Source organism: Sebastes fasciatus, chromosome 8 (genome assembly GCF_043250625.1).
Source record: "Sebastes fasciatus isolate fSebFas1 chromosome 8, fSebFas1.pri, whole genome shotgun sequence".
Lineage (NCBI taxonomy): Eukaryota > Metazoa > Chordata > Actinopteri > Perciformes > Sebastidae > Sebastes > Sebastes fasciatus.
Genome location: NC_133802.1, coordinates 13,925,842 through 13,946,269, shown reverse-complemented (window position 1 = coordinate 13,946,269; position 20,428 = coordinate 13,925,842). Strand labels below are relative to the sequence as shown.

Genomic DNA, 20,428 nt, shown 5'->3' with positions numbered 1-20,428 from the left:
TCATCACAGGGATTGGACGCAGAGCCGCCCTGGATTTAATCGTCTCGGTCCCAATTAAAGTCAGATTTACTGACATCAGTCACAGTTCATCACAGTGATTATGCTCAAGCTGTTCAGTGAGGAGTCGATACAGAGTATATGGGAACTGCCACTAATTGGAGGTCTCACTTTGTGTCGACTCATCAATATTTTCCATTGGAATAGATGAGAAATTTGTCACATATCTACATAATCGTATTTTTCTCTATTTTTTTTAAGACAGCTTTAAATAATTTGTTCATGTTTCACTTCACTAAAATATGATTTGGTTTGCAAACTGCATTTAATCCAGCCATTTTAAACTTTCATGTCACTAAGGGCTGTCAATTAATAAAATATTAATAATATTATATTATTAATAATATTATTATTAATTATATTAAAATATAATTAGGAATATTATTAATAGATTTTGGCTTCCCACATTTAAACCTGCAGTAGGCAGAACGTTTTTGGCATCATTGGGCAAAAAATAACCTTTCAGCATATTGTAATTCAAGTGTTCTGAGAGAAAACTAGACTTCTACATCTCCTCATGGCTCTGTTTTCAGACTTTGAAAAATCTAGCTCGTGACAGGAGACTTTGGCCAATTACAGGTCATTCCAGAGAGAGAGCATTCCTATTGGCTGTTCATTTAACTTCGGTAGCTGTCAATCAATCGGTCAAACTAGGCAGCACTGATCAAAAATGAATTAATACTCTGTTATGGTATTGCCTATTTCTTGCCTCAAATGTTTTTAGAAACATCTTGTAGTGTCCTGTTTAGCTGTAAAATGAGAAAGTTTGCTCCGGCTGGTGGGCGGTGCTTGGTATTTCCTCAATTTATTTCAACATGGCTGCCGGGTCATAAACTTTTTCATTTTACAGCTAAACAGGACACTACAAGATGTTTCTAAAAACATTTGAGGCAAGAAATAGGCAATACCGTAACAGAGTATTGATTCATATTTTTATCAACGCTGCCTAGTTTGACCGTTTGATCATAGTTTGCGAGTGATTGACAGCTGCTCATATAGACGGCCGGCTCCAGCTCGGCTCTGATTGGTTGTTTTCCTCCAGTCTGTGAGATCTTGCAGATGCCATTAGGAGCACCGGAGAACACAGAGGAACATGACTTTTTTTCAGATTACCTGTCTCATGCACTTCTGTCAGGATGTAGTGACCGTTTTATAAAAATAACATTTTTAATAATATTTGCTCCAATCTTGCCTACTGCTGCTTTAATCAAACACTCACTTTTTGATAATTCACTAATCATTCAAGTATAAATGCCAAAGAGTTGTTGGTGGTTTCAGCTTCCCAAATGAGACAATTTGCTGCCTTTCCTTGTATTAAATTAGAGTAAACTTAAATATCATTGAAGTTTGGACTGCTTGTCGGACAAAACAAGACATTTGTGGATGTCACTTTGAGCTCTGGGTAATTGTGATGGACATTTGTCACTATTGTCTTACATTTTACATAACACACAAGGAATTGACTGATCAAGAAAATAACCAGCAGATGAATCCAAAATGAAAATATTTATTAGTTTTAGCCTAATATAACATGGTTAACAATTAGCTCCACCTCAACCGAGAGTTTAATACCACTTACACATTAACACATGAGTAATACTAATACAATGTTGTATGTATAATAGCATATACAGTATATAGTACAGATTTATCGTTAGACAAGGGCTATTTCTCTGCAATGAATACTTCTGATACTTAAAACACATTTTTCTGATAATACTCTTTGTACTTTTACTACAGTCACATTATTAGTGTAGTGCAGAACATTTACTCATAATGGAGCTATTTTAGTGTGGTCTTGTGTGATATGTGATTTTGTACAACTGAAAATACATTAAAAACAGTTTTATAGTCAAACTTTAGCTTGTTGTGTCTAACATTGGATAACCACTTTGGGTAAACGGTAATATATTTTAGTTGATTTAAATTAAACCAGCATCCAAAGATAAGACCACCGACCCATAAGCCATGGATTTACACTGTTTATCTGATTTTCAAATAACGTTGTCTAAGGTTATAAATAAACTTATCGATTCCCTCACTTAAGCAATTTTCATCCGTCTGAAAAAGGAAGTCAATATGCACCTTGCAGGGACATGATAAGAATGGATCATTTAAGCATACATCTCTTATAATGGCATTGTTCTTTTCCTGAATGTCTCCACTGTGTATCTTTTTATTGCAGTTGCTTAAGGCCTGGCACTAAGAGGCTGCAATCAGGCTGTGTGTTAGAATATAAAGTTTGACCTGTGATGTGTTGATGTGACCTGGCATGGGATTTCAAATTTTGTCTGCTGTTAAATATGTTCTATGCGGTGTGCTAGATGAGGCAGAACCTTTGATTTATATGTATTATTAGGTTATTAGGTTCTTCACAACACACATAAGATAAATATGTATCGACTGAGAAACAACTAAAAATAGCACTTTAAAATACTGAAATATTTGGACGCTACAGTAACTACAGTATGATAAATGTGCGGGTGTTACATGCACAAAACATTTTTATGTCAGTGAGGGTAAGTAAAACATTTCAGTTTGTCACCTGCACATGCAAATGCAGTCTTTTTTATTAAAGGCACATAGGGTTCCCAAAACGTATTTAAAAGTTCAATGCTAAAACATTTCCAGAACCTAATACTGAATTTTTACGACTGTACTAAAGTGATGCCGCAGTGAAGCAACTTGTACAGATCCCCATGGCACTGAAAATGCTTTTTTACTGTCGACTAAAACTTGAAGAATGGATAAAGAATTTTAAAGAAAAAAAAGAGTGGGAGTTAAAGTTATGGGCAGCAGGAGGGGATTTCAGGGCAGGTATTTTAAGAGAGGAAGGGTGTAGTCTTTACAACAGACATTTCATTTTCTCATATTTAAATTGCTTCGCCCCATGCAACACATATTCATATTATTTGCCAGCCCATGGGTGGGGGGTCACGACCCAGACTTTGGAAAACAAATCTGTAAAGAACCAAACCACCAATGAAGATGTCTGTTGTTTTAATTTTAGTTTAATAGTTGAGATGTGTTGCACCTTGAGTTCTCACATGATGGTGTCCGGTGCCATCTAGTGGTGACAAGATGGCAGTAAAGAGTAGTGGTATGGCTCTGTGTTGTGGGGGTTCGACTCGTTATTTTATATCAGTCCCTCAGGAAAATTACTTTTTATTCAGCCACTGAAGAAACAAAGAGGAACCATATTAGTTTATAGAGCCATTATGAGAATTGCATTGGAAGGAACTGCAGCATTTCTGGATGATTTATGAACGAGGGCCAGTAGAGTTACAATGGACGTGTGCTGTAATACTAACATATATAAAATAAACCATTAAAATACCAAATGTTATAGTCAGCATGTTCATCCATCTGTTTCATGTGCTGTTTTACCATCTTGGCTCGTTTTGAGTTGGACTGCCTCTTCACAAGTCCTCATCTCCGCAGCCACACCCTGCCTCCGCTCCTCGTCCAGTTTCTTGTAGTTGTAGTAATGCATGAAGAAGAAATATATGCCAGGCACCAGCATGAACACTCCGCACGCGTAGTACATGTATTTGTAGTCCCCTAAAATATCAACTAGAAGTCCTGAAAGAGAAGACACACACTTCATTGGTTGTCATTTTATAAAAAATGTTGTTTATGCATTTATAATCTGAAATAAAATATCTTTGTCTCCAAAGTTCACAAACCTGACATTGGAGGTCCAAGAAGCACCGGTCCACATTCGACGATGGTGACGAGTCCGACTGCACTGGAGAAGCGCTGAGCTCCAACAAGGTCCATCAGAACTTCAAAAAGCAGTGAGCAAACCATCCCAAACGCCACACCAAAGATGATTGCATAAGTAACCAGACCCCAATATCCAGGTAACAGTGGGCATAAAAGGTGGCACACGCCATTGTATGCAACTGAAAAACTGAAAAAGTATTGGATCCGTGGCCGAATCCACTTGGTGTTGCCAATGAGGCCAGTTGCTGGTCTGACAATCATGTCCACCAGAGCAAAAATAGAAAGCAAGAAAGCTGCTGAATATTCATCAATCCCTTGATGTTTGGCGTACGGAGCCAGAAAGACCACAGGCGCGAAAAACCCAAAAAACATGAACACATTACCAATGAGATAAATGAGGAAGCCCCGGTGTTTGAAAAGTGAGAGATCTATGAATGTGTGCAAGCAGCCCTGACTCCTGCTCTCGTTTTGCTTTTCTTCAGTCAGAAGGTTAGCTGACTGTGCATTGGCGTCTGAAGTAGCAGCTTCCTCGGTGGCTGCCCTGTTACACTCCGGTGGTTCAGCCTTTAGTTTGGGTTGGGCATTTTTATTGACTGGTCTCATCAAAGCGCCAGCTACACAGCAGTTCAAAACAATGCCTCCCAGGATGAGGAAGCTCCCTCTCCAGCCAAAAGAATCAAAGAGAAACTGATTGAGAGGAGCCAGTGTGAACAGGAGAACTGGACTTCCTGTCATGGCGAGCCCGTTCGCCATTGGCCTTTTGACCTGGAAGTAGGTACCTATGATCGTCAGGGCCGGCTGTAGGTTGAAGGCGAGGCCAAAACCTGTTGAAATAATGAAATGGTTCATTAACATACCATAAATAATACAATATGTGATCATATAATACGATATACAGTAAAACTTGTGATGCTGATGTCTCATTTAAAAAAAAAAAGAAAATTTAAAGACAGACAGAGAGGCATGTGGATATCTAACAAAAGTCTTCTTCATCAGCAGCAGCTTTATCAAAATGTTAACATTCAGCGTCACACATTGTCCAGAGAGGAATTCAGATTTTAATTGCATCATAAAACTACACCATAAAACCATCACGTCCACCTTGAGGGGATTAGATAATGGCATTTTTAGCCGCTATAATAATTCAATATTATTATTTAATAATATTTGCAATAGCTGTGTAAAGGTTTCAAAAATGTACTAAAAAATCAATATACTGTATGCACTGTAGAGCGTTAATATGAATAGCAATTAGATTATGAATTAGTCCAAGGCTCGTCTGATACAAAACTACACATTTCTTCCTGATTCATTTCCAACAATTTCTATTATTAGTATTAGAGCTGAGACGATTAGTCAATTAGTTGACCAGTTGATCGACAAAATGCATCGGACGGTAAATATTTTGATAGTGGATTATTAGTTTGACACTCTGAGAGCAGTAGCAGTTTGTTTTAGAGCTAGAGTGAAGGTGCATATGCCATATGAAACTAGAAAAAAAACCAAGTAATCCATTGGTACCATCCATGTCATACTAGCATGTCACGAAGAAGGCTAAATAATGCTCCAAAGTTGGGCAAACTTTTGGCGAGGAAAGACTGGCATGGCCATTTTCAAAGGGGTCCCTTGAGCTCTGACCTTAAGATATGTGACTGAAAATGGGTTCTATGGGTACCCATGAGTCTTCCCTTTACAGACATGCCCACTTTATGATAATCACATGCAGTTTTGGGCAAAAAACATGCAGTTTTTTTTTCATGCAGTATAAATGTGTTATTTTCACCTATTCTAAAAATTGTGTATTTTTATATTTCTGCATACTGGGGTCCCTAAACAGTCTTGGAATTACATAAATTGGGTATCACTGTAATGCTGAGACTCTTGTGGATCCAATGAGCCCAATAGTATTCATGTGTGATGATGTTAGTCCCCATAGTAGCCATGTCATATAGTGAGGCCATTTTTTAAAATTTGACATCGTTGTATAACATGACCGGGAACCATCACCTTAACGTGGTGGAGAGGTTTGTGTGTCCCTATGACCCTGAGGGCTGTGTTGTCTGGAGCCTCGTGCTCCTGGTAGGGTCTCCCATGGCAAATTGGTCTTAGGTGAGGGGCCGGACTAAGAATGGTTCACAAAAAACCCAATGACGACACGAGGCAGAGGAGGAGTTACCCGGCCCGGAGGAAGCCCGGGGCCCACGTCTGGAGCCAGGCCCAGACGGAGGGCCCGTCAACGAGCGTCTGGTGGCCGGGCTTGCCACGGAGCCCGGCCGGGGATACCCCGAAAAAGGAACGTGGCACCCCCCTCCTCTCCATCCTGTGGGCTCACCACCTGCGGGAAAAACCGCTTGGGTCGGGTGCGCTGCCACACGGGTGGCAGTGAAGGCCAGGGACCTCGACGGACCGGACCCGGGCGGCAGAGGCTGGCTCTGGGGACGTGGAACGTCACCTCTCTGTGGGGGAAGGAGCCGGAGCTTGTGCGGGAGGTGGAGCGCTATCAGTTGGATCTGGTAGGGCTTACCTCTACGCACAGCCTCGGTTCTGGAACCGTACTCTTGGATAGGGGTTGGACCCTATTCTTCTCTGGAGTTGCCCATGGTGTGAGGCGCCGGGCGGGTGTGGGGATACTCACAAATCCCCGGCTGAGTGCCGCTACGTTGGAGTTTACCCCGGTGGACGAGAGGGTCGCCTCCCTACGCCTTTGGGTTATGGGGGGGAAAACTCTGACTGTTGTTTGTGCGTATGCACCAAACAGCAGTTCGGAGTATTCGGCCTTCTTGGAGACCCTGAATGGAGTCCTGTATGGGGCTCCAGTAGGGGACTCCTGGGAGACTTCAACGCGCACGTGGGCAACGATGGAGACACCTGGAGTGGCGTGATTGGGAGGAACGGCCTCCCTGATCTAAACCCGAGTGGTCGTTTGTTGTTGGACTTCTGTGCTAGTCATGGATTGTCCATAACGAACACCATGTTCGAACATAAGGATGCTCATAAGTGTACGTGGTACCAGAGCACCCTAGGCCGAAGGTCGATGATCGATTTTGTAATCGTATCATCTGATCTGAGGCCGCATGTTTTGGACACTCGGGTGAAGAGAGGGGCGGAGCTGTCAACTGATCACCATCTGGTGGTGAGTTGGGTCAGAGGGTGGGGGAAGACTCTGGACAGACCTGGTAAGCCCAAACGTGTAGTGAGGGTGAACTGGGAACGTCTGGAGGAGGCCCCTGTCCGAGAGATCTTCAACTCACACCTCCGGCGGAGCTTTTCTGGCATCCCTGTGGAGGTTGGGGGCATTGAACCCGAGTGGACGATGTTCAAAGCTTCTATTGCTGAAGCTGCGGCGGTGAGCTGTGGTTTTAAGGTCTTAGGTGCCTCAAGGGGCGGCAACCCTCGAACACCGTGGTGGACACCGGTGGTCAGGGAAGCCGTCCGACTGAAGAAGGAGGCCTTCCGGGATATGTTATCTCGGAGGTCTCCGGAGGCAGTTGCAGGGTACCGACGGGCCCGAAGAGCAGCAGCCACTGCCGTGACGGAGGCAAAGCAGCGGGTGTGGGAGGAGTTCGGAGCAGCCATGGAGAAGGACTTTCGGTCGGCACCAAAGTGCTTCTGGAAAACCATCCGGCACCTTAGGAGGGGGAAACGGGGAACCATCCAAGCTGTGTACAGTAAGGATGGGACACTGTTGACCTCAACTGAGGAGGTAATCGGGCGGTGGAAGGAGCACTTTGAGGAACTTCTGAATCCGACCAATACGCCCTCTATGGTAGAGGCAGAGCTGGAAGCTGATGGGGGACCATCATCAATTACCCTGGTGGAAGTCACTGAGGTAGTCAAACAACTCCACAGTGGCAAAGCCCCGGGGGTTGATGAGATCCGCCCTGAAATGCTGAAGGCTCTGGGTGGGGAGGGGCTGTCTTGGATGACACGTCTCTTCAACACCGCGTGGAAGTCGGTGACAGTGCCTAAGGAGTGGCAGACCGGGGTGGTGGTTCCCCTTTTCAAAAAGGGGGACCAGAGAGTGTGTGCCAATTACAGGGGTATCACACTGCTCAGCCTCCCTGGTAAAGTCTACTCCAAGGTGCTGGAAAGGAGGGTTCGGCCGATAGTCGAACCTCGGATCGAAGAGGAACAATGCGGATTCCGTCCTGGCCGTGGAACAACGGACCAGCTCTTCACTCTCGCAAGGATCCTGGAGGGGGCCTGGGAGTATGCCCATCCAGTCTACATGTGCTTTGTGGACTTTGAGAAGGCATATGACCGGGTCCCCCGGGAAATACTGTGGGGGGTGCTGCGGGAGTATGGGGTGAGGGGGGCACTTCTCAGGGCCATCCAATCCCTGTACGCCCAAAGCGAGAGCTGTGTTCGGATCCTCGGCAGTAAGTCGGACTCGTTTCCGGTGGGGGTTGGCCTCCGCCAGGGCTGCGCTTTGTCACCAATCCTGTTCGTGATATTCATGGACAGGATATCGAGGCGTAGTCGGGTGGAGGAGGGTTTGCAGATCGGTGTGCTGAGGATCTCATCGCTGCTTTTTGCAGATGATGTGGTCCTGTTGGCATCATCGGTCTGCGACCTCCAGCACTCACTGGATCGGTTCGCAGCCGAGTGTGACGCAGTCGGGATGAGAATCAGCACCTCTAAATCTGAGGCCATGGTTCTCAGCAGGAAACCGGTGGATTGCCTACTCCGGGTAGGGAATGAGTCCTTACCCCAAGTGAAGGAGTTTAAGTATCTCGGGGTCTTGTTCGCGAGTGAGGGGACGATGGAACGTGAGATTGGTCGGAGAATCGGAGCAGCATGGGCGGTATTGCATTCGCTTTACCGCACCGTTGTGACGAAAAGAGAGCTGAGCCGGAAGGCAAAGCTCTCGATCTACCGTTCAATCTTCGTTCCTACTCTCACCTATGGTCATGAGTGTTGGGTCATGACCGAAAAAACGAGGTCGCGGGTGCAAGCGGCCGAAATGGGTTTCCTCAGGAGGGTGGCTGGCGTCAACCTTAGAGATAGGGTAAGAAGCTCAGTCATCCGTGAGGAACTCGGAGTAGAGTCCTTGCTCCTTTGCGTCGAAAGGAGCCAGTTGAGGTGGTTCGGGCATCTAGCACGGATGCCTCCTGGGCGCCTCCCTTGGGAGGTGTTCCAGGCACGACCAGCTGGGAGGAGACCACGGGGAAGACCCAGGACTAGGTGGAGAGATTATATCTCTACTCTGGCCTGGGAACGCCTCGGGATCCCCCAGTCAGAGCTGGTTAATGTGGCCCGGGAAAGGGAAGTTTGGGGTCCCCTGCTGGAGCTGTTGCCCCCGCGACCCGATCCCGGATAAGCGGTTGAAGATGGATGTATAACATGACCTGTGGTGACCTCTAGGATAATCACAGCCTCAAGAAACTTTACAGCCACAAACTAGAGACATAGGGCATTCAGAGGATGGATGGCGTTCTTCTTATTCATTACTTTTTCTATGGTGTTCCTCAAGGTCTTGGTGTCCTAATGTGGTACTTTGGAGGGATTATTGATAATTTTTATCAATTCTCGAGTGGTAAAAAATTGTTAAATTTAGCACCAAATCTGTGTAACAAATGGTATCAATCCAAAAATTGCTACAACAACTTATGATACACAATAGAGTACTTCTATCATAATGTTCTAAACCTTTATACACTTTTAGAATGAATTTATAACATATAAATAATTAATTAATTTATGTTTACTTCTGATTTATTACTAGGAAAACTTGACACACAGTGCTGCATCTCAAATTAATCTTCAGGTTTCAGATGATGTACACCACTTCTATTTGACATCTACTGCTGACCTGCTATCTCCCCCTAAAGACCCCCTGTACCCCCCCTAAAAAAGACAAAAACGGGTCTATTGTGGGTCTCAGAGTGTTAAATAACTTTTGAAAAAGTTTGGTTTTGGACTGTTGGTCAATGATTAATTGATGAATCGATAAAGATATCTGCATATTAATCACTAATGAAAATAAGTTAGTTGCAGCCTTAATTACTATGTCCATAGTGGTCGAATACCTTTTCATTTCTAGATAAAATCCAGCAATTCACTCATGTACAGTTGTTTTCTGTGCCACAGTAGGTAGAGTATCTCCACGTGATTAAAAGCCTGAGAGGTTTGTTTTCTCGCTGGTATTAGCGTGATCATGTGGTCTGGCGTACATTCAGGCATGTGGGGATTTTCTAAATGCTTCTAAGTAAGTGAGGCATTTACAAAAACAAAAACAAGGTCCAACCTAAGCCTGTGTATTGTTCTGATAGCATTGTTTTAACAGGGCGTAATTATTTCATTGTGATTTGAGAAAATATTTACTGATTGCACACAATGGCCCAAGTTAACCCCCCACAGGGGCGCAAACGTGTCTAGTGGACTGACTCTGAGGATCAAAACACACCTGCATCCTCCTGAGTCAGCCGGTCACAACATAAAGCAAACATTACAAGAAACACCAGCAACCTTACTAGTAAAAGTCCTCAAAATCCAAATGAACTCTATCTTATCTATTATGATTGATAATGAAAAATATAAAAATGTACCTCCAATTACTCCAACGCAAAGATAAAGATGCATGATAGTCCTGCCAAAAGAAGCAAGCACCATGCCAGCGCTAACCATAACCCCGCCGACCATAACCACAGGTCTGCTGCCGTAGCGGTTGACAAGTACGCTGCTCACAGGTCCTGTACAGAGGAGAGAAATATCTAATTTTCTTGGTACAATCATTCCCTTAAGGTTTACAGCACTGAGGCTATATCTGTATTAGTTAAATAAAGGACAAAACATGTATGATAGAATAACTTTGCTCATTCAAAAATGTTAATGGGAAACATCAGAAACATTTTTCTAAATGCTTTTTGTCAAATTTTTGAAAAGGTATGATTGCCACTGACCTCCTGCATACATAGAAGCGAGCATGACTGAGGACAGCCAGGCAATCTCACTGTAGGAAACTGAAAAATATTCCTGAATCTCCTTAAAGTAGATGGTTAGGGACTTGGGAAAGGCATAGGAGAATCCTATGGAGAGGAAAGCGCCAAAGACGACAGCCCAGCCCCAGCCTCCATCGGGAGGTGTGTAGCCCAGTTTGGCAGCTGCTGGAGGGGGCATGATCGATCCGCCGGCTGGATAGTGGGAACAGGTAAAAGAAGTGAACAAAGTAAAAACATCTTTGCATTTTCAAAGCTGTGGCAATGCTCACACGATGCAGACCGTAAAACATACATTCTACATATCACAAGAGCTCACCTCTGCACAATCCTTGGAACAGTCAGGCTATGAACCCTGTTGTTGTACCAAGCTGTGTCTGCCTCAGAAGCATAGCTCAGAATAGAAAGACCCCGCTTTAAGGCTTTTGATCCCATCACGTGTGCTTGCATGACAAATAGGTGTGACCATATACAGAAAAAGCAACACCCCTCCTGGAGATGAAATTTATTTTGTTAGCGCTCAACACTAAAATGAGTTCCTGGAATCACAGCAATAGATGTGCCGTCAAAGCCTTGCGGGACTTGTGGTTGTTGAATAAAGAAAAGCTGTCTTTGCCGTCTTTTATCTTAATTAAAACGAGGAGGTGCTCAAATTTAATTAGACATTACAGTAGATACACATTTAGCTTAGAATATAACCAGAAAACCCCAGTATTGTGTTTCAGCTATTCAGAAAGAATTATTCAAAGTATGGAGTTATTTTTGTGCCTTTATTGTGCAAGCAAACAGAATAGGTTTAAGAACAAAACTGTCGACATGCAATCAAAACATGTTTTATTTCAAGTAAAATCAATTTTGTGTATCCACAAGTTTTGTTTGAATCCAAAAGTTTTGTTTAAGAATCCAAAAGTTTTGGTTGGGAATCCTAAAGTTTTGTTTGCAAATCTAAAAGTTTTGTTAACGAATCTAAAAGTTTTGGTTGGGAATCCAAAAGTTTTGTTTGCAAATCTAAAAGTTCTGTTAACGAATCTAAAAGTTTTGGTTGTGAATCCAAAAGTTTTGTTCGGGAATCCAAATGTTTTAGTTGGGAATCCAAAAGCTTTGGTTGCGAATCCTAAAGTTTTGTTTGCGAATCTAAAAGTTTTGGTTGCAAATCTCAATGTTTTGGTTGCGAATCCACAATTTTTTTTAGGGAATCCAAAAGTTTTGCTTGCAAATCCGACAGTTTAGTTTACGAATCTAAAAGTTTTGTTTGCGAGTCTAAAAGTTTTGTCTGTGAATCTTAAAGTTTTGGTTGCGAATCCAAAAGTTTTGCTTGCGTTGAGCTGAATCTCATGGGCGGGACCTACGCTGAAAGACGTAAGACTCATCTCTATTGGCCAGTCTAGATCGGAGTGATAGCTTGGCAACATCCACTGTTAGTAAACGAGAGAGGGAGTATTGAAGTCCATGTAGAAGACAGAGTAGGAATGGAGAAGACAGAAAATGAATGTGTTTATTTAATTAATTGCCCATAACTTACATCTTAGTAATGGGAAGCATGTTATGTTTGAACTGATACATGCAGATTTCTTTTGTTTGAAAACAAAACTTGTGGATTTGTAAACAAAACTTTTGGATTTGCATTAGTATATGTTTATTCACAATTTTATTTTAACTTGCAATAAAAACTTTTTTTATTGCAGTGTCGTTATTTTTGCTCTTTATTCTATTTTTTTTATTACAATGTGGAAATATTTACTTTCCACCACTGAGTACATGTTATACTGTTGTGTTTTTCTAAGCATTCTTTAATGCTCCTATTAGAATAAAATAATTGTTGGTTATTTAACTGAAAAGTAGTAATGTGTTTTTGAAATCATACCGGGATGTTTGCTGAAATTGATTGGATGTGGCACAGCCCTACCTAGAAAAAAATCCACCAGCCGCCATTGCTGCCTACTGAAGCTTTAATGTGTATTTAGTTAACGAGGACAAGTTAAATGAAACTAATACACTTAAAAGATGCTCATTTATCTCATCTATCTGCAAAAGCCCAATAAAATATCCCCCCCTATGAGAAACTGGGGTGTGAGTTCACCTTTGTTCCAGTAACATTTGTCTTGTTAAAAAGCAGCAGAGTGAGACCTCTCATAGCAGAGTTACACAATAACCACGCCCCCTTCAGTCAGGCTTCCGGTTAGCTGCAGGAGGATGAATGAATTTAACTTTCTCTGACTAAATTATGCCAATGTGAAGACGCGACTGTCGAGATAACGAGGTGTTCTGACCACCGTCAGCGGGTAACCTTTGCTTGTGTTACTCAACCGCTTGTGTAACACGTGTATAGTTGGCTGGCGTCCAACGTTATCTAATGTTTGCTGCACCGGTGATGTCATGTACAGCATGGATGTGGCTCACTAAACTATCTGTGTAGCTGTAGTTCACCGCTGTGGTAGTCAGGTTCAGTGTATTTATGAGATGTTTTCCCGAATTGGAGTATGTTTGGTTTCGGGTTTGACCAGATTTCCCTTAAACTCAATGAGAGTGGCACCTGTCCTCTGCAGACATCAGCATCGGACCTGCAGCAGCTCGGAGTCTGCAGATGTCAGGGTAAGCTTTTAAGCGTTTTCTCTGTTATATTATTGTCAGTAACATATAAACGTTGTGACTTTTATTAAAAGCTAATTGGCCGAATAAATAATAACATCAACAAGCATTGGTAGGCACTTTGAAAATGTCACTAACTTGAAAAATATTAGTGAAATCTCTTTGTAGAAGCTTGAAGTTGCTATTATTTAAAGGGGGTCTGTTTTTTTTTTTTTAAACTTTCCAATGATCTACAGTCTTGCAGTCTTAGGTTTGTTTTGGATATTTTCTCTGTAAACTGTAGCACATTCAGATCTTTTTGCTTTTATGCATTATTTAGTTTAGTAGCCAATTAATATTATTAATAATAAAATAAAAAATTAGAAGTATGATGGTATGAATCATATTGAAGTCATATTATTTCTTTATATTAATCTTGTCTCTAGGTGGAGGCTTCAGATAAACCCAGTGTTTTTTTTTGCCTCTTCCTGCACTGTATATTATTCATTTATCATTTATTAATTTATTTATTTTTGTTATGTTGTATAGTCTTAAATTGTGCCAAACAAATAAACAAACAAAAACAAAAAATTCCCCGCAAAGGGACAAATAAAGTACAGTATCAGTTGTAATCAGGGTCTAAAATTACATTTTTTCCAAACGTGTCACTGTGGCAGGTCATTGAACATGTTCTACTAGCCACACATTTTTTTGTCTGCCACTTCTGAAATCTATATACAACACTTTAGGTTAATTAAAAAAAATAAAATATATATATATATATATATATAAAAACTTTTTTATGCAATCATAATAGTAGGATCTGCATTTAAATTTATCACAGAGGATGCCTATCTTTGCAAATAAAATGAAGTATTGACTGAGTTAATCTTTGCATATAAACTGTTAATTAGTTTGCAATGTATTGCAATAATCAATATTTTAGATATTTTCTTCCACTCCTAGTAGACACTGAGTCAGTGGTAACAGACAGTAGAAATATGGATCATGTAACCTTAATCCCTGACTATTTTGTAATTTAGGAATTTCTTTTAAAAAAAAAATTCTTAATATAAGGAAAACCTGTCTGACCTGAAATGTTTACCTGCCACAGCCAACATTTACCTGTTATTTGGCAGGTTGCAGGTGCTAATTTCATTCCCTGGTTGCAAGTCTGGTAAACGTGCCTTATAAGCAGTCTGTGTTCAGCCAAAGATGTTTGCTAGAAAAAGACCACCACTCTGTCGTTTTAATAGAGTAGTAGAAGATAAGGGATTTAAGTGCGTGTACTGTTATTTTCTGTTATTGCAAAACACCAACGGAGTGGTACGTCTGTCTATAAGAAAACACCGTGACACACAGCGTGCAGTCGCGTGCAGTCACGTTCAGTCACGAGTTGATTTGTGCAAAGTGTGCTCGTCTTTTCAGAAAGTTAGCAGCTAACAGTTAGCTAGATGGCCAACAGCTAACACCAGCGGATAAAACAACAAGTTCTCCCAGTTAACTTCACTTTTATGCAAACATTACCTCAGTATCTGAAGCTTGTCACCTTTTTAAAGCTGTGAATCTGGAGCAGCAGAGTGTGTAGAGCCGAGCAGCAGCAGCAACAGCAGTGTGTCCTGTCCTGGGAAACTACAATGTCAACTTCGGCACAGCTGCAAAAGTTGAGACTGCATGAGAATACGATGTACCACATACTGGGAATGAGAGAGGTCCCATACCAAGCTTCAAATGTCAGAAGTGACAGCAGTTAGTCATCAATACCAGGTGGAAAATAATGCTAAATATAATGCAGGGATATACCAATCAAAATTATGATATACAGGTGCAGCTCAAACAATTTGAATATCACGAAAAAGTTCAATATTCTTCATCAGTTATTTAAGAAAGTGAAAATGTAATATATTATAGACTCATTGCACATAAACTAAAATGTTTCAAGCATTTTTTCATTTTAATTTCGATAATTACAGCCTAAAGCTCAAAAAAGGAAGAAAAAGGTATCTCAAAATATTTGAATATTTCATTTTGAGTTTCAGTAAATTGCTATTCATACAGAATAAATACCATATATCTCTCGGTCTAGTTTAGTACACGCGACCACAATCATGAGGAAGGCTGCTGACTTGACAGTTGTCCAGAAGACGATCATCGACACCCTCCACAAGGAGGGTCAGTCACAGAAGGTCATCGCTGAAAGGGCTGGCTGTTCGCAGAGTGCTGTATCGAAGCATGCTCACAGAAAGTTGCCTGGAAGGGAAAAGTGTGGTAGGAAAAGGTGCACAAGCAACAGGGTTGACCGCAGCTTTGAGAAGATTGTCAAGCAAAGCCGATTCAAGAACTTGGGAGAGCTTCACAAGGACTGGACTGATGCTGGAGTCAGTGCATCATGAGCCAGCACTCACAGATGTTTTCAGGAAATGGACACAGCTGTCGCATTCCTAGTATCAAGCCACTCCTGAACCAGAAATAACGTCAGAAGCATCTAACCTGGGCTAAGGAGAAGAAGAACTGGACCATTACTCAGTGGTCCAAAGTCCTCTTTTCAGATGAAAGTAAATTTTGCATTTCATTTGGAAATCAAGGTCCCAGAGTCTGGAGGAAGAGTAGAAAAGCACAGAATCCAAATAGCTTGAAGTCCAGTGTGACGTTTTGGGGTGATGATTTGGGGTGCCATGTCATCTGCTGGTGTTGGTCCACTGTGTTTTATCAAGTCCAAAGTCAACGCAGACGTCTACCAGGACATTTTTAGACCACTTCATTCTTCCGTCTGCTGACAAGCTTTATGGAGATGCATATTTCCTATTCCAGCAGGACTTAGCACCTGCCCATGGTGCCAAAACTACTGCCAACTGGTTTGCTGACTATGATATTACTCTGCTTGATTGGCCGGCCAACTCGCCTGACCTGAAGCCCATAGAGAATCTATGAGGTATTGTCAAGAGGAATATGAGAAACATCCAACCCAACAATACAGATGAGCTGAAGGCCGCTATCAAAGCAACCTGGGCTTCAATAACACCTCAGCAGTGCCACAGGCTGACCGCCTCCATGCCACGCCGCATTGATGCAGTAATTTTTGTATTTATACACTCAATACCAAGTATCTAGTGTATAAATGCACATACTTTAAAGAAGTTGGACATTTCTGTATTGTAAATCCTTTTTTTGATTGATCTTATGAAATATTCTAATATTTTGAGATACCTTTTTCTTTCTTTTTTGAGCTGTAGGCTGTAATTATCAAAATTAAAATGAAAAAATGCTTGAAATATTTTAGTTTGTGTGTAATGAGTATAATATATTACATTTTCACTTTCTTAAATAACTGATGAAGAATATTGAAATTGACTTACTATCCCACAATTTTTTTTTTTTTCCTTAAGAACTTTCCATCTATTTTGTTTTCTTTTCCTGGTAGTTCAAATTATTGTCTTTCAAGTTCTGATGAAAAAATAAACTGTTGCTTATAATAAAGGGTTTTAATTTTAATTTTATCCACATTTTGCAGTCATTCATTTAATTATGATGTACTAATTATCCAAATTATGACTTACTATCCCACAATTATTATTATTTTTTCCCTTAAGAACTTTCCATCTATTTTTTTCTTTTCCTGGTAGTTAAAATTATTTGCAGTTGTCTTTCAAGTACAGATGAAAAAATATACAGTTGCTTATCAATCAATCAATACTTTTATTGCCATGTCAACCCACAGTTGATTGGAATTTGTTTCGGTGCAGTGCTCATTAAAAAAAGACAAGCACACACATATAAAAAACATAGTGTACATAGGAGACAACCAACTACATTTATACAATCATTCAGACCAATAAAATGCTAAAATACTGTGAAGAGCCTTGTGCTATTGCAACTTTCCCTAAAGTGTCTATTGCAAAACATTCCTAAGTGCGTGTTGGCTGGAGCGCAATTCCTTCTGCAAAGAGCCCATTCATTAGAGTTTAGGTGCCTAATAGCATCATTATAACAAAGGGTAATTAAAATTTTATCCACATTTTGCATTCATTAATTTTTTCTAAAGGTTTTCATTTGATTATTAGCGCTATATAACTGTTATGTTCATAATATATCTAGCTCACATTTCATTTTGTGTACAGTATACAGTTTTCACAGTATCATTTATGGAGAGATGAAGTCCCTCCCCTTCCCTTGGACCCCATTGGACCTTATTTCGGAAAAAAATATGCATGGTAGTCAATAGGGGTGTAAAAGAATATCGCAATATTTTGTTTTGTGATACTGAATCGATTCTAAAAAATACTCCTTTTTATTATTTTTATTTTTTTTTTACATGCAAAGATTAACTCAGTCAATACTTATTTAATTTGAAAAGCAGTGGTGTTGTCATTTGTTCCGTGCTCTCTTTCAGGTGCTGTATGATGGGCGTTGTCCCATATGTGTGACGGAAATCCGGTTCCTCCAGTTTCTGCAGAGAAAGCAGCCAGGGAAAGTAGATTTTATAGATATTTCCCTGCCAGGCTATGATGGAGAGAAATACAAGGATGTCAGCTACGACATGGCCATGGAGGAAATGCATGTGATTGATGAGAAAGACAAGGTAAACTTACTTTTTTTGCAGATTTTAACCTAAATGTAGCATTATGCCTTCAGGCTAACCTCCTGTGTATTGGCAGGTTCACCGTGGGATCCCAGCATTTGCAGTCATGTACAGTGCAGTGGGGCTTGGCTGGTTGGGTCGCCTGATGATGTGGTCACCTGTGAGACCATTCATGGACAAGTCCTATGCCATCTTTGCCAGAAATCGCTTAAAGTGGACCGGACGTGGGGACGAGTGCACCACAGGATCCTGTGAAAAGAAAACACATTGACTCTTGACCACAGAAAAAAAAGTATGTTTAATAATCCATTAAAATATTTAATCGCAAATTACACATTTTTTTCATCTGTTCAAAATGTACCTTCAAAGGGAGATTTGTCAAGTATTTAATACTCTTATCAACATGGGAGTGGCAAATATGCTGCTTTATGCAAATGTATGTGTATATTTATTATTGAAAATCAATTAACAACACAAAACAATGATAAATATTGTCCAGAATCCATTTAGCATAAAAAATATGCTCAAATCATAACATGGCAAACTCGAGCCCAACAGGCAACAACAGCTGTCAGTGTGCTGACATGACCATGACATGGCATGTCTGTAGAGGGGAGACTCATGGGTACCCATAGAACCCATTTTCATTCAAATATCTTGAGGTCAGAGGTCAAGGTATCGCTGTGAAAATGGCCATGACCGTTTTTCCTCGCCAAAATTTAGCGTAAGTTTGGAGCGTTGTTTAACTTCCTTTCCGACAAGTTAGTATGACATGGTTGGTACCAATGGATTCCTCAGGTTTTCTAGTTTCATAAGTTCTCTGTACTTTCACTTTACCTACTAGCTTTAAAACTGAGCCCGCTACAACCTAAAAATCGCGTTAAAGAAATTAGTGGCGTTGAAACGATTTTGCGTTAATGTGTTATTATCGTGTTAAGTTATTTGAACGTGAAGAAATGTATACTGTAGATACCAAATGGTTTTCCCAGTTTAACCATCAGTTTATTGTGAACCTGTCTGATACGGTTTAAAGACTGTTCTTAGCTAAAGGGACATATTGCATGCCTTATTAAATGTGTATGTTTTGAAGCCATCATTTGATGCAGTATTTCTTTATTTGTAAGACTGTAAGTTTGATTAAACATACTTTAGTTAAAGTGAAGAAAACATCTACTAAAAAGTGATCCAAAAATGAAAATGATGACCGTAATAGAGATGTTGATATTGCAAGATTAAAGCAAAAGAAAAAGATGCTAAAAGTCATAGACTATTTAAAAAACTGCTCTCTCTGACTAATAACACAATTTTCTCAGGGTTTTTGTGATCATTAATTCAAACTTGTATTTTCATCATCTAGAACTCTGAGCTGTGTAACTCAGTCTGATGTTTCTTCTAACATGAACACTGGTTAGATGACAGATGGGCATACAACAGAGACATTGGATACCGGAAATAATACCGAGCCAAACCATAACAAACTTGACCGTGCAGAGAAAAGCTTTACTGCAAAAGACAAAGTAATGGTGTACTGTATACAAGACTGTCATACTATGACAAATATACAGAACAGAGAAAATTGCTGAAGCAAGATGCAGTCAATTTCCTGTCGCACACAGCGTCTCAGATTGAGGTTCATTCAAAAGCAGCTAAAGAACCAAACTGTCAGCAAACTGCCACTAGATGTCAATGTAAGTCTAAAATAATCAGCCGTGAGAGTGAAATTGTTCCTCGGGGATTGTGTTAAGCCTGGTGCACACATACGTCAGGAGCGCGTGGCGGCTGCGTGATCCACGCGTCTGGTATTCACACCAGCTGCGTGTCGGCTGTGATGTCTATCTGTAGAATATGTTATGGAGAAGAAAAAAAGTAAAGACTTATTTTTAAATCAACACTTCCTGCTTTCATTTAAAAATAAAAGCCCTCAAGCGTTTTTTCTGTGGACAGAATCCCTGCATTTGTTAACACGAGGCTTTTATTCTGAAATAGGTGCCGGACAGTGTTCTAGAACATGCTGTGACTTGGAGAGTTCCATGAATGAATATAGTACGGAGTTTTAATTGTGGATTATTACTATTATTTACAAATTACCACACGTTTCTGAACCTTTCTCTGTCTAAAATAAATATAAATCACATTTATCATGAAGTTAAATGGCCATTAAAAGGCAAACTCTATGTAGAAAGAAAGGGCTGGCAGCAGCAGCCAACACGCAGCTGGTGTGAACACCCGACGCGTGTATCACGCTGCCACCACGCTACGCAGCCACCACGCCACACAGCCACCACGCCACGCAGCTGCCACGCGCTCCTGACGTTGTATGTGTGCCCCAGGCTTTAAGGTTGTCCATGCTGCTTTTCATAAACGTTCTGTGGCTGCTTCTTCTTCTTTTTCATCTTCGTTGGTGTTTTGGCAAACAACTTTATAGTGCATTACCGCCACCTACTGGTATAAATGGAGTGTGGATTAGGATTCGCACTACTCACTATAAAGAAAGAAAGAAAGAATACTTTACTTACTTTACATTTCCAAATTAAATAAACCGTGGATTTGGAAGCTACCT

The 20,428-nt window shown here is 40.9% G+C and overlaps 2 protein-coding genes across 5 annotated transcripts in view; one reads left to right on the top strand and one right to left on the bottom strand.

Annotated features, from left to right (window-relative positions):
- The window catches only part of LOC141772556 (uncharacterized), a 77,817-nt gene extending 59,620 nt beyond the window's left edge, over positions 1 to 18,197 (top strand). Inside the window, exons 2-4 of the mRNA XM_074643655.1 lie at positions 13,268 to 13,313; positions 17,680 to 17,868; positions 17,945 to 18,197. Coding sequence (XP_074499756.1) covers positions 13,268 to 13,313; positions 17,680 to 17,868; positions 17,945 to 18,139 — 430 coding nt within the window. The 3' untranslated portion in view covers positions 18,140 to 18,197. The remainder of the gene's footprint in view (positions 1 to 13,267; positions 13,314 to 17,679; positions 17,869 to 17,944) is intronic.
- Positions 1,545 to 14,973, bottom strand: LOC141772551 (monocarboxylate transporter 2-like). 4 transcript variants are annotated; one of them, XM_074643648.1, is made up of 6 exons: positions 11,041 to 11,724; positions 10,686 to 10,916; positions 10,332 to 10,475; positions 3,744 to 4,607; positions 3,445 to 3,639; positions 1,545 to 3,233 (listed from the first exon to the last, which is right to left on the bottom strand). In XM_074643648.1, the coding sequence occupies exons 2-6, from the start codon at positions 10,900 to 10,902 to the stop codon at positions 3,223 to 3,225; spliced, it is 1,431 nt and encodes a 476-aa protein (XP_074499749.1). In that variant the 5' UTR covers positions 10,903 to 10,916; positions 11,041 to 11,724; the 3' UTR covers positions 1,545 to 3,222. The 4 variants fall into 4 exon arrangements, with proteins under 4 accessions (XP_074499749.1, XP_074499747.1, XP_074499748.1 ...); XM_074643646.1 differs by lacking the exon at positions 11,041 to 11,724 and adding an exon at positions 14,839 to 14,973 and having other exon boundaries at positions 1,545 to 3,639; XM_074643647.1 differs by lacking the exon at positions 11,041 to 11,724 and adding an exon at positions 14,817 to 14,952 and having other exon boundaries at positions 1,545 to 3,639.
- Positions 18,198 to 20,428: the final 2,231 nt, after the last annotated feature.